At 37.7% G+C, this 13,359-nt stretch overlaps 1 protein-coding gene across 3 annotated transcripts in view; it reads right to left on the bottom strand.

Annotated features, from left to right (window-relative positions):
- The window catches only part of Dock11 (dedicator of cytokinesis 11), a 180,794-nt gene that overhangs the window by 110,380 nt on the left and 57,055 nt on the right, over nt 1-13,359 (bottom strand). For all 3 annotated transcript variants that reach the window (XM_085838173.1, XM_029473424.2, XM_021154032.3), the window contains exons 7-10: nt 4,765-4,899; nt 2,097-2,274; nt 1,652-1,731; nt 403-486 (exon numbers count right to left, since the gene is read on the bottom strand). In XM_085838173.1, the coding sequence (XP_085694299.1) occupies nt 403-486; nt 1,652-1,731; nt 2,097-2,274; nt 4,765-4,899 (477 nt within the window). The remainder of the gene's footprint in view (nt 1-402; nt 487-1,651; nt 1,732-2,096; nt 2,275-4,764; nt 4,900-13,359) is intronic.

The raw sequence follows: 13,359 nt of genomic DNA, 5'->3' as shown, positions 1-13,359 counted from the left end.
ACTCCTCCAAATAATTTTGTGAAATATTCTTTATGAGGGAAACTCTATACACTACATTACACACTTTTCATACACTACACACTTTTCCTGTTCTTGATACCAATATCAAATGGAGAGAATCCTTAGTTCATTACATTCAGCACTCTTTACTGTGGATATTCATTAACACTAGATGACAGGTGTACTTAATGGATCCAGAGAATACTGAAATTATTGCTATGCATTATCTAATTTATCCATGGTGAACAGCAAGATGAAAGGACTGAGAAAAAGATATATACATTCAGCCCCATGCTATTAACAGTCTTATTAAATGAAGATTCAGTCAACACACAAGTTCAAAGTGAATAAGACAAATCTAAAACAATCTCAATCAAGTTTGAATTAGAAATAGATCAATACCTGAACTTCTGAGTCGAAAGAAAAGAGATTCTGTCTTCCGTCTCCTCTACTGAGTTTGTTCAGCTGTTCTGTTTCTCTGCCATACTAAAATGTAAAAAGCCATGTAATGTTGCTACTTTCCTTCAAAACAATGCTAAATACCAGTTAGCCATGTCATTTATACAGCTTCATCACCGCTGTATCACATTATTGAGACTCATAATAAGAAACAAATCTGATCTTTATATATTTCCATAAGATCTAAAATATTCTACATTTAGTACTCAGTGTAAAAATGTAAGTCTAAAAGACTTTGGATGCAAACAAGAAATAAAAGAGACCAATACCATATCTGACATCTCCATAGTGCTTTTCACCTGTTATCATATACAGTGCTGATTCTATCGTCTTAGCGAAGATAAGGAACTGCACAGTCTATTATGACTGAAAAATATAAAAAGGATTCGACTAAAATCCACTAAAGCATAGACAGCAATGAGGTCATGAGTACAGTGTAGTAATTTAAAGACGTTTTAAATTTTTAAAGAGAGGGCTAAATTGAAAAGAGAAAAACAGAAATAAGTTTGTATCACCAGGCCAGGGAAATGAATAAAGTAAAAATGTACGTAGACTCAGCAACGATTGAAACAAATAAGTGGTTTTGTCACTTTCAATTAATTATAACATAGAACACAGAGTAAGATACACATGGTAATAACTGTCTACTTTCAAGATTTGTTCATTTCAAACTCCACAAAGAAGGGTAAAAGAATACAAACAATAGCTGCTCACCGAAGTCTTTATCTGAATAAGTTATTTGCATAATTTACAAAAGAAATTACCATGTGTCTTTGGGCTGAATATCATTTGCAGGAACTGCATCATTAGCCCATTGAAAGAAGAATATTTATTTAATTATATATCAAATCAAATTGAATAAAAATAGACAAAATAGGTGTTACAAAAGCTTAGAATGCTTTTTTCTTCTTTTCTCATGTGTCTATAAAAAGAAAGAAAGAAAGAAAGAAAGAAAGAAAGAAAGAAAGAAAGAAAGAAAGAAAGAAAGAAAGAGAAAAAAGATTTTCCACACTGAGAGTGGACACTTTCAAGTGCATCATTTAGACTGCGTCTTTTCTCTCTACCTGTTTAACAAGTTTGGTGGGGTTCTGAACTTGAAAGTGACATTTCCAAATGAAATCTAGCACTAAAACCTTACTAGCTTGCCCTGCCTTGTGTCAGGGGAAGGCGAGCTGCCATAAGAAAGATATACCTTCATCAGTTCCGGATGCATGCTCCTTTCCAAACTGGCCATGATGTTCTCGGCTTTTCCTTGGCTGCTAGTTTCCTCCTCTGCAAATTCATTAAAAGCAGATGTTCCAAACCATACAGACCGTTACTAATTACCTAAGAGGACTCTCCTGGCTCCCACTCCATCCTTTCCTACTAGATTTATGACAAAGAATTGGGATTATGAAAGCACAGGAGAAGCTTTAATGGACTTTTGAAAATCTGGTGCAAATTTCTTACGAGTGTGTTTTAAATGTCAGGTCCTGTGCAGTACCAACTCTTTGAAAAACCTCTTCTGAAGCCACTGTTCATAAAGAAGCAGGTTAGCCTTCAATATTAAGGTTCTATCTTCACCTAACCCAAAGGATGTTTCTATGGATTAAAAATGAGGGCTTTACCTCAAGAGCCAATCATTTCCAAATCCTTACCTTGTATTGCCTCGACTGTGTCCTTTTTCTCTTGCACTAAACTGTCAGTATTGATCTGAATAATCTTTTTCAACGTTATCAACCATTCCTCCATTTCCTGCTCCGTTTCAGCTGCCAGATAATGGCTATACTTATCTAACATCTTGAGTTCAAAAGCATGACGGCGCATTTTGGGGCACTAGAGAAAGGGAGAAAGGAAAACACTTGGTCAATTAGATAAGCTGCCCTCTTTAATATTAAATGCATTCATTTGTACGTTACTTTTACGTCAGCTCAGCCTATATGTATACCAATACTTTCACAAAATCATTGCTTCTTTCAATAAGGTATACAAACTCCCAGACCTCTTCCCAGTTTGGAACAAAATGGAGTAAGGGTGAAGTTGGCATCAATCATTTAGGGCCTTTGGGATACTTCACATTTAGAAAACCAAACCACCACCATTCAAACAAGAATGCATTTTGCTATCTTCACTCAAAATTTTTTTCATGCTTTACTTATAGATTTTCAAAACTCGGTGATAGAAGCAAGTGAAAATATGACCTGAAACAAATACAATGCTTCCTTTATATTTTCTCATTATTACACATATGCAATTTATTTCAACATGAACAGTATCAAATACATCACTAGGGTAAAAGAAGGGCATAACGGTTTCACATTAAACTGTGACTCTAATTAAAATATGTGGAGTGGTCCACACTACATATTAAAATAGAAGGGAAAAAACCCATCCTGTTTTCAAACCCAATAACACATTTTTTTCTTTTATCACCTTCTCTGTCATGACAAACAAAGTGGCATAGTATCCCCTCCAGAGCCTCAGCAATCATGTCAAGACTCATAGGCCCATAAATCAATAATTCTCTACTGCATGGTCATTATTCAAGAAGAAACCAAGGAAGGTCCTCCTTTTCTGTCTTCAAGGCATAGGAAATGATGAAATTAAACCAGCGTAGCAAGTTGTAAAGGTTTATGCATTGGAAAATACTAGGAAGAGGGAATCATAAATGGATGTCTGTGGGAACAATACAAAGAAAGGGAACTAGATCAGGGCTAATTGAGAAAATCTAGAAATCATGTGTGCCTGTCTTTTCTTTTGAGTGAAATTCAAAGGTGTGATTATTTTGTATTTAAAAAGCACCTTTGGACTGGGGCTGATGCTAAGTGTACTTAAGACCTGAAGTTCCAGCCTCGGCACCATGCACACTAAACAAAACTAGATAAAAATATGTTGAATTTACACAGATGCTCGCAGGTTTAATTTCTTTGCATTTGCACCTCATGGAATAGTACTGGATAGAGTATGTGGAGCTCATTAATCTAACACTACAGTTTTGAAAATAAGGATTCAGATAAAATAAAGTTATTGAACTAATCAGCACTCCCTCTTCAGCAGCTCAAGGCTCCTTCCCACTGTCAATTGACTTACATTCAAATATTTCCCTGCACATCTCTTTCCCACCTGACCTTTGTCTATAGCTCCAGTAATCCAAATCAATAAACATTTGCTACTCCCTAGGGTGTGCACAGCCTTATTAATTATTGTAGGAGATACAGGAATGAGTGAGACAGGGGTTTTGCAACACAACTCCAAAAGAGAACAAAACACAATTTAAAGTATGATTTTTTGATAAAGGTAAGAGCCAAATGATAGCCCAGGGGACATGGAACTGGATTTGACCTGTGGATATGAGAGTGAGGAAGGAAACAGAAAGAACTTTAAGGCTGAAATGGAATTTAAACCAAGTTTTAAAAGATAAGGGCAATTTAGCAAGGTTTTGTGTCAACAGTAAACATTGGCTACAAATATTGCCTAGCATGCACAAAACTAAATTCAATTCTAAGCATCATAAAAATAAATAATAAATAAGGAAGCCATACACATGCCTTAATTCTACAGAATACACTGTGTGTTGTGATCAGAACATGGATTTATATAGGAATGAAACGGAATGAAATTAGACTATAGGCTAAAGGAAAACCCCCATGGGCCTTGAATTCTTTAAATCTTCCCCTGTGGGACAGAAAATCAAGATCCAAAGGTTTTGAAAATACAACTGAATGATCCATTGTATGTCTCAGAAAGGAAGATGGACTCACATAAAACAGCAAATTGGAAGGTGGGAAGGCAAGACTTAGGGATAGAGAGATGGCTCAGTGTTTAGTAGTATCTACTGTTCATTCGTAAGGCCTGAGTCCAGTTCTTAGTACCTACCTTAAGGGGGGTATAAGTGCCTGTAACTCCAGCTTCAGGGGAATCCAATGCCCTCTTCTTGCTTCCATGGGTACCTGCACTCATGTGCACATACCCACATTCACAACAAGTACTCATAATAAAAATAATGATAATAGTAGAAATCTCAAAACAAAAAAGAAAGCAGAACTCTAGGACAGGCAATACAAGGGATACCCAGAGAAAAAGCCCAGAAGTAAAAGATAATATGTATCAAGAAGTACTTTGGAGTCAGACTCAAATGGGTTTTATAGACCTTTAAATACTGGCACTGAATGAAAGTGGTGTACTTAGAAGATTTGGAGATTTTTAATATAGGTGTTTGGGCATGGGGATAGCATCAACCAAGAAGGAAAGAATGCTTAGGTTTTTAATTGTTCATCAACAACCTGCTTAGCGAAAGAGAAAGAATGATTACTGCAATAGCCTTACCTGAACAACATCAATGCAGGCATCCAAGTAGATGCAACCTTTAGACTCTTTGGAATTTTTCTCATCTTTATAAGAATTGAGAATATATGAACCATCAGGAAGTTGAGTCAAATAAAAATACCGTCTCTTGAACACCTATAATGAGAAATTCAGCAAATATCCACTTGTAACATAAACTCATAACAGTAGGGATGTTTATTTGAACTAAAAATTTTAAACGTCTTGCCAGCTACCATATCTGGACAACAGTCAATCTCCAGAAATGTTTAAGAATCAGGTTTCTGAGCTGGTGAGAAGGCTCAGGTTAAGGGACTTGACACCAAGCTTGTTGAACAGATTTTGATACCCAGGACTCAAGCAGTGGAAGGAGAGAACCAACTCCTGTACATAGTCCTCTGACATTCACACATATGCTGTTGCAAGCCTGTACTCATACATACACCCAAGCACATATATGCACACACACCCTCCAAATAAATAAATAAATAAATAAATAAATAAGTTTAATTTTGATTTTTGTTCCTTGTTTCTTTAAAGGTAGTATGTAATTTACCCTCAGATAAGGAAACATATAAGAAATGGTGAGTATCTAACACCTTAATATGTATGAAGTACTTTTACATATGAATCACCGGCCTCTTCACCCAGCATCCCTTTTCATCTAATTGCAAGCTACAATTGGATCATTTCCAACTTTGTTTTATCTCCATCCATCCAAGCATAAAAAAGAATATACATTTACATCACCTTTACCTCATATGACACTTATAGTGGATCAGAGATCTTGCTCTCCAAAACCCTACATACAGCTTCCTCCCAGGGAAGCAGAGAGAGCCACGAGCTGTCAGAGCAGTTGTTGGATGCCTGCAATGCTGAAGTCTGGATCAATATGCCCAAGAGGACTGTGCTATGAGATCAGAGGTGGGACTAGTCTTTTGCTACAACTCACAGCAAAGCCCCCAGGAATGAGGAAAAAGAGGAAGACTGCCTGAATTCCTTCATGCTGTCCCTTTCTTTCTCCCTCAAAACACTCCCATAGAACTCAATGAAAGGAGTGAGCAAAGGGCATTTAGGAACACTTCGAAATTTGTATGCTGTTGTTGTTGTTGTTTTTTTTTTTTTCTCAATAGGTCAGAAACAACAGGCTGTGTCAAGCATTTATCACAGTGAAAGGCAAACTTACTCCAGTCATAATTTCCCAGGATAGTGTGTCTAAAACCACTGCAGAATGAGAATGGTAACAGAGACAGAAAAAAATAGACTCCAAGTAATCACAGAGGACATACATGCTTATGTGTAATGTCTTACTCACAAAAGCTGGCCTTAAGATTTAAGCTTGCCATTTGCGGATGATCCACTATGATCTTTGATCTGGTATTTAAAGGACTTTAATTATGAAAAGAACATCATTTGGCTGGATCATTTCTGCCAACTACTTAAGCTTTTGGCAAAGAATTTCGAAACACCAACTATTTATTTCTCTATAGCATGAACCAGTAAAATTATACAGATTTGTTATGGGCTGTTTCATTTTAGAAATAAAAAGCAGTAGGATAATAATAATGCTTAAAGACATTTTGGACTTAAGTGCCATCTACTTGTGAATGAATACATAAATAAACCAGTATTAAGAACCCCTTACCAAGTTAGACGGATAAATGCAGCAGCTTCTATTTCAGGTAGTAGCCATATGGAATATATTTTATCAACAGAAGGGAGACCAAGAAGAAAACACCAGCTTGTTTTTTAGTGCTTCAAATAAATGTTACTTTATTGAGACTCAGAAATACAGAAAATATGCTTGTATGTGCATTTATGTTTTTCATACACTTATATACAAGTTGAATAGCCTTTAACTAAAGTGCTTGGGGCCAGAGAAGCATTTTAAAAGAATACATCCTTAATCCAAAAATCTGAAATCAGTGAATATGGGATTTTTTAGATGGGAGGTACTCAAGTATTTCATTATATATGAATGCATATTTAACAAGTAATGATTATACCATTATATATGTAACATTATACACACGTGTGTGTGTATATATATATGTATATGTATATGAAAAATGTTAAACTAAACAAAAATGGCTACTATAGCTGGGCAGATTGGCACATGCCCATACCATAAACCCTCAGGAAGCTGAAGGATCAGGAGTTTAAGGCCTTCCTTGGCTACACGGTGAGTTCAAAGCCAGTCTGGGCAATATGACATCCTGTCTCAAAAACAAACAACAAAACTGGTGATGATATTCTTTCCATTTACAGATTTTTCATGACAATGGTTCACATTTCTTAATAAAATATTGGAACCAGAAAACACTAAAATTATATACCGAGCTTGTTTGTAGTGAATAATTTACTGAGCAGTGAGATTTGGTGCAAATATGACTTTTTAAAAAGTTATGACATTGATCTCATGACATAAAAAAAATCAGAATATTTCTGGGCAAACTTAATATGATTAAAAAAAACTTGCAACCTAATTAAAATGTTAAATGTTACCAAATGTAAAACTCAAAGTATATAGATTTAGAGATGCAGCTGGCCAAATCTGCTTGCAGGGCCCATAGAGAGGCCAGAGAAGGAAGAACAAAGAGCAAACTATGTGTAGCCTAGAGTCAAATTACAGTCTGCACAAATGCTTTCACATACAGCTGTGTCACCAAGCAAAGACATTCTGCAGCAGCCACCACCTTCCAAGATTAGCAACAGGATATGAAATTGTAGGAAATGACTCCCTGCAACTTAGCAATTACTCCTCACAGTAATGCTGGAGGTAGTTCACAAATCAGAGAGAGCATCTGCCTAAAAGAGCAGTTGAAAGAAACAGATCTGTCAAAGTCTTAGGATCTTGCCCATCATTCAAGGCCTCCTGTGACAATGTTTTTCTTTTAGTCTCCTGGCTTGTAACATGGTTGGACCAGATCAGATGATTTTGAAAATCATTTTGTCAGACTCCACAATCACTTCACTGAACGTGAATAAGTTACACATTAGCTTTCCTAGTGACAGTTATCTCCCCCTAACACAAACATACACTAGCAGGTGAGATGCTCCACAGCATGAAAAAAGTTCACTGAACAAGTTACATATTAACTTTCCTGGGCTGAGATACACCCCCAATACACACAAACACTCGTGAGCCCACACATTAGAAGCACAATATTTGCACAGCAAGGAATTATTTAGTTTGCTTTTTTTTTTTTTTTTTTTTTTTTGAAATGGAGGTCTCACTGCATTGCTCAGGATAACCTTTTATTCCTGGGTCAACTGATCCTCTTGCCTCGGATACCAGAGTAGCAATGACTACACAGATGTGGATTAGGATTGTTTTTAAGCCATCCTTGTGTAGACAACAGTTTGTGAGTGAACAACAGATTGGGAGATGGCTATGATCTCTTCTAATTCTAAAATTCAAATTCAAATGATGTACCTGTTTTTGAAAATAATTATTTAAATCATTTTTATGTGTGTGGGTGTTTTGCCTCCATGTATGTATGTATGTACGTGCACCACTTGTATGACCACTGCCAATGGAGGCCAAAGAGGGCATCAGATCCCCTGCAACCATAGTTGCAGATGGTTATAAGCTGCCACGTGGATGCTGAGAATGAAACCCGAGTCCTCTGCAAGATTAGCAAGTGCTCTTAACCACTGAGGCATCTCTCTAGAACTGCTATATGTTAGGGTTTTAACTTCTATAAAGTTAGGAAGTCCATTTTTTCAAAGAAGAAAGGAACATCCTAACTCAAACCTACAGAAACAAGAAGAAATCAGAAGCCCAATATCTTAAAAATTTCCAAGATGTAAATATTTAGTTTACAGGTAAATACTTTTGTACATTTCAGAAAGAAGATAGATGTTAAAATAATAATTCTACATCACAGCTTTCATTGAAAGGCCTCTAGTCCTTGGATATCGATAGATAATTATTTTACAGGATATATATCCACCTACTTTGCCTAACAGAGGGACAAAGAACATATTTAAGTTCATAGTGGTTACTACTTAAATTGGAGTCAGAATCCTGTGACATCGACAAAGAGAGTGTTTCTCAAACTTTGCATTGGCTTCCCACTAATGTTAGAGCAAAATCCAAGCTGTGGAAGGTGCAGAGGAAAGGCAATGGGGGAGGGGTCATCAGTGACAGCCAGAGAGGAAGAAGCAGCTCTGGGGTGCTATTACATAATAATGTGATTATGAAATGTCCTGCACACTTCAAAAAAGCAAGGACTGAAAGTCTTCACAATAATGAGAATATATGCTCAATCAAATTTAAACATGATAAAATGTATATCTGTTTCCAAAACTCATGTTACCTCATTGACATCTAACATGTTTGTACGAAATAGTTAAAAATTGCTAAATATTTTGCCACATACCTGTAATCCTAGCACTTGGGATGTGGAGGCTGGAGGATCAAGAGCTTGATACCAATCCTGCCTCCTTGAGACCCTGTCTCAAAAAGACCCACAACAACAACAATAATAACAGATTTTAAATAAATAACATCTGTACCATAGCTTAAAACATGGTACATATGGCCACAGGTCACTGTGTGTCTTTGTCTGTGTGTATGTATGTGTGTATGTTCGATTGCTCTCCATCTTTATTTTTAAACAATTTGTAAAACAATTTATTTATTTTATAAATGTGAGTACACTGTCACTGTCTTCAGACACACCAGAAGAGGGCATCAGAACCCATTACAGTTGGTTGTGAGCCACCATGTGGTTGCTGGGAATTGAACTCAGGACCTCTGGAAGAGCAGTCAGTGTTCTTAACCGCTGAGCCATCTCTCCAGCCTTCTCCATCTTTTTTGAAGCAGGGTCTCTCAGTGGACCTCAGAGCTGGGTGGATTAGCTGAACAGCAAGCACCATGATTCCTTCTATCTCTGCCTTCCTGGTTCTGGGATTACAAGCAGGGCAGCACTTGGCTTTTATATATTACTTCTGGGGGATCAGATGAAGCTCCTCATGCTTGAAGGGCAAGCAGTTTACCAACTAAGCCATCTCCTGAGCCTGTGCCTGTGTATCTAATCACACTACTCCATCTACACTGGTTTATGTGTCATTAGTCAAGAACCCCAAAGGGATTCCTTTAAATCATTTCTCTTCTTGCCCTTAGCCTGGAATTCTCTTGCCTGAATAGTCACAGAATCTCCTTTCCACTTTCTTTCAGGACCATACTTGACTGGTTTTTCTTTTTCTTTTTTTTTAAGATTTTATTTATTATTATACATAAGTACACTGTAGCTGTCGTCAGATGCACCAGAAGAGGGTGTCAGATCTCATTATAGGTGGTTGTGAACCACCATGTGGTTGCTGGGATTTGAACTCAGGACCTTCGGAAGAGCAGTCAGTGTGCTTACCCGCTGAGCCATCTCTCCAGCCCCCTTGACTGGTTTTTCTGTAAGTACCTGTAAACAATGTAGCACTCTTTTGCAGTGTGAACCCTATCCAAATATACCTCCATTTATCTATCTCTTAAATTTTACTGTTTCTTTCCAGACTGTTAAGGTCAGCTTTTGTTTAAAATCCACAATAATGCTTATAACACATACATGTTTTTCAAAAAGAAAAAAACCATGATAATTCATCCTCCAGCATATTATCAACACTTTCATGAAATAGAATGCTACTTCTCTGTAATGCCCACATCCTTCTCATGTCCTTGGCTTTATTATTTTTCTTAGTAAACACAGATGACAATTCCCCACCTTAGCTAATGAGAAGCATGCATCCTCAAGACTAGCCTATCTCAGGGATCATGTCATACCAAGTCTTTTCAAGCCCCTGAAATGTTGGGAAGTTACATTTTAGACCTCTTCTGGACCAGGAACAAAGGTTGTCACTCAGTTGCATCAAAGATGGAAGATGAGCAGGAAAGGTGGACTGCCTATGCCTACTACCCTGCTTTCCAATTAGGAAAACCTTTTACCGTCTTATATAACAAACCGCAAGGGTGCTTACCTATATGTGTTACCTAGAGTGTGGGTACTTCCTCTACACTGTATCAAGCAGAAGTCCTAAGAAGGAATGCTCTGGAGAATAAGAGACAGAGAAGGAGGGCCAGCAGCAATGTAGAAATGAGGTAGGGGCTTCTATTTAATGGATGTGTTAAACTAAACAGAATGGCAGGATAGCATGGAAAAGGAGAAAGCAGGATCCTAGTACTGGTGAGACAGAAGTGAAAGGATTACAAGTTAAGGGCCAGTCTGGGGTTGCATTTTGAAATTCTTGTCTCCAAGGAAAAGGGGGAAGCATGAGTCTCAAAATTATAATGGTGGAAGGATGCAAAGATGGAAGGAACAGTAAAGAAGAAAACCCCAAAACATTATGAGAAAACTAACTTACACTTAGTTATACTAGGATGGCAAAAGCATTGTCTTTCTGGAGATCCCCTTCCAGAAGGCTGGCACCCTATCACTCATCTCTTTCCGTATCATCATACACTCCTGTCCCATTTTAATAGATTTAACAAGTAGATTTTAATAGATTTCATAATTCTACACTATGGGAAACTGGGTTGAAAATAAAGTAATTTTTTCTCTTTTCCTGAATAATTCTATCATAGCTGAGCACTGGAGATTTTTAAGATGAATTTGAAGGAAACCATGAAAGAAGGCAGTTACAATCCTCCATTGTCATTGTGGACACATTATTTTCTCATACTTATTTCAACGGTGGTCTTGCTCAACTTCCTGCTGTCCTTGCCTCCTGTTTCTTCCTCCTTCTCCCTCCCTCCATCCTTCCTTTCCTCCTCCCCTCCTTCCCTTCCTTTCTTCCTTCCTTCCTTCCTTGGAGACAGACTCTCCCTCTACAGCCTAGACTAGCCTCAATCTCACGGTGATATTCCTGTTCTAAGGTTCCCAAGTACTGGCCTACAGGCAAGAGCCTACAAACCCAACTTTTTTTTTTTTTTTTTTGATGGTGCCATGTTTCTGGCATGATCAGGCTCATGTGTCAGATCCTGGCCTCTTATAATCCTCATAATATAAAATAACAATGACTGGCATGTTTTCCTGCCTTAGTGTCTCTTAGTGTCTGCTCATGTCCACTCACACAGTGCTATGTGCTCATCACTATCTTTATCTCCACATCAGAAAAAGAGAAACTGACGCATAGGAGGATACTCAGGAATCAATCAACTTAACCTAGCATGGCTACCAGTGCTCATCTAGCACATGATTTTTATATACCATACCCACACTTACTCTCCTTAGGGATTCCCTTCCTTCAAGGCCTGGTTTTATCAGACCCTATGCTCATGGAGTTGGTATTGGGGCACCCATTAAATAACTATTTTTATGCTGTGTCTTACATCTCCAACGAGGACCTTAGCCCTAAGGGTCACATGTGATACTTCTATCATCCAGAATGTATAATAAAGTATTCCTTGTATATATGGTGATGAATTTGATGATTCCTAAGAGTGTCGGGCATACAGGAAGCATCAAATAAGTGGATTTTGAGCAGTAGTCAGCAAATGAGTAGAAATTAAACAGAAAAGCAAATCAGTCAGAAACCCCCTGCCTATGATAAACAAGTATTAATCCATTTTGTTTACTGTAAGGTGCAGTCTAGTAAACTGGAGCATTCAAATGGAGTAGCAAATCAAAGTAATAGATCTTATCCCTCTTTTGTTCCAATACACACAGTGACCTTGAACTCCTAGCAATTACTTTCATATTGGATATGCTTTCTTGGATGAAATCCTCTTTTGATTTGCTGCTTTCTCCCTAGCAAGAAGAGAATTATCCTTCAGCAGTCAAAGAGTAATAAAGACTTCTGGACTCTGGATGTATAACAAATGGCTCTCTTTTGTAGGGAAAAAAAAAAAAAAAAAAAGGAAGGGCACCCGAAGTGAGTCATACATCAGACAGTTGAACTTGCAACCCCGATAACACAGCAAGGCACTTCAACATTTAATTGCTGAGAATGGGGAGTAGAGAGCCTAAGGAATGTGATCAAAACTGAGCCAAGAAGATGCACAAAGGTGGGTGTCCCAAGGCTTAGCCAAGAATATGCAACTCTTTTAAACTAAAAACCACCCTCAAGATCAAATTTTTTCCTTATTCCATATATCATTATGCTTCTTAGGAAAAATAGTTCTAAATACCAGGGGAAGGCCATGCCCGATAGCGCAGCTATCTAGTCCACATTAATTTTACTCAGTGATAGGGAACAAGTTGAATAAAGCAGATGTCTCTAGCAGCTACTTAGGAAAGATAATCCAACCAAATAGGCTCCTCTTGGGACTGCAGTTTCTGCCTAAGTGATCATGGATTCTCTATGATTATCTTCAGCTTCTCTCCAGTTCTTTTCCAGGAATTGAAATGGGGTGGTTTCTCACTAGCTAGAAAGCACAAACTGAGGAAATTGCTCACTGTAATAAAGCGTGTCCTGTCTTAACATGACTGCTCACAACAAGGCAATTTACAAGTGCTGGAAATTAAAAAAAAAAAAAGTCACTGTCTCCAGACAACAATCAGCACCTTTGCCTTTGCAAGAGCTGTGTGAGGCCAGCATCCTCTTTAAGGAGAGGAAATGCTTGGGCACTGTGACTCTGTAGAGTGACTGTGTCTCACTGTG

Source organism: Mus caroli, unplaced genomic scaffold (assembly GCF_978045245.1).
Source record: "Mus caroli unplaced genomic scaffold, Mus_caroli_1 scaffold_5, whole genome shotgun sequence".
Taxonomy (NCBI): domain Eukaryota; kingdom Metazoa; phylum Chordata; class Mammalia; order Rodentia; family Muridae; genus Mus; species Mus caroli.
Note: the sequence above shows the minus strand (reverse complement) of the source record. Positions and strands in the feature narration are given on the sequence as shown.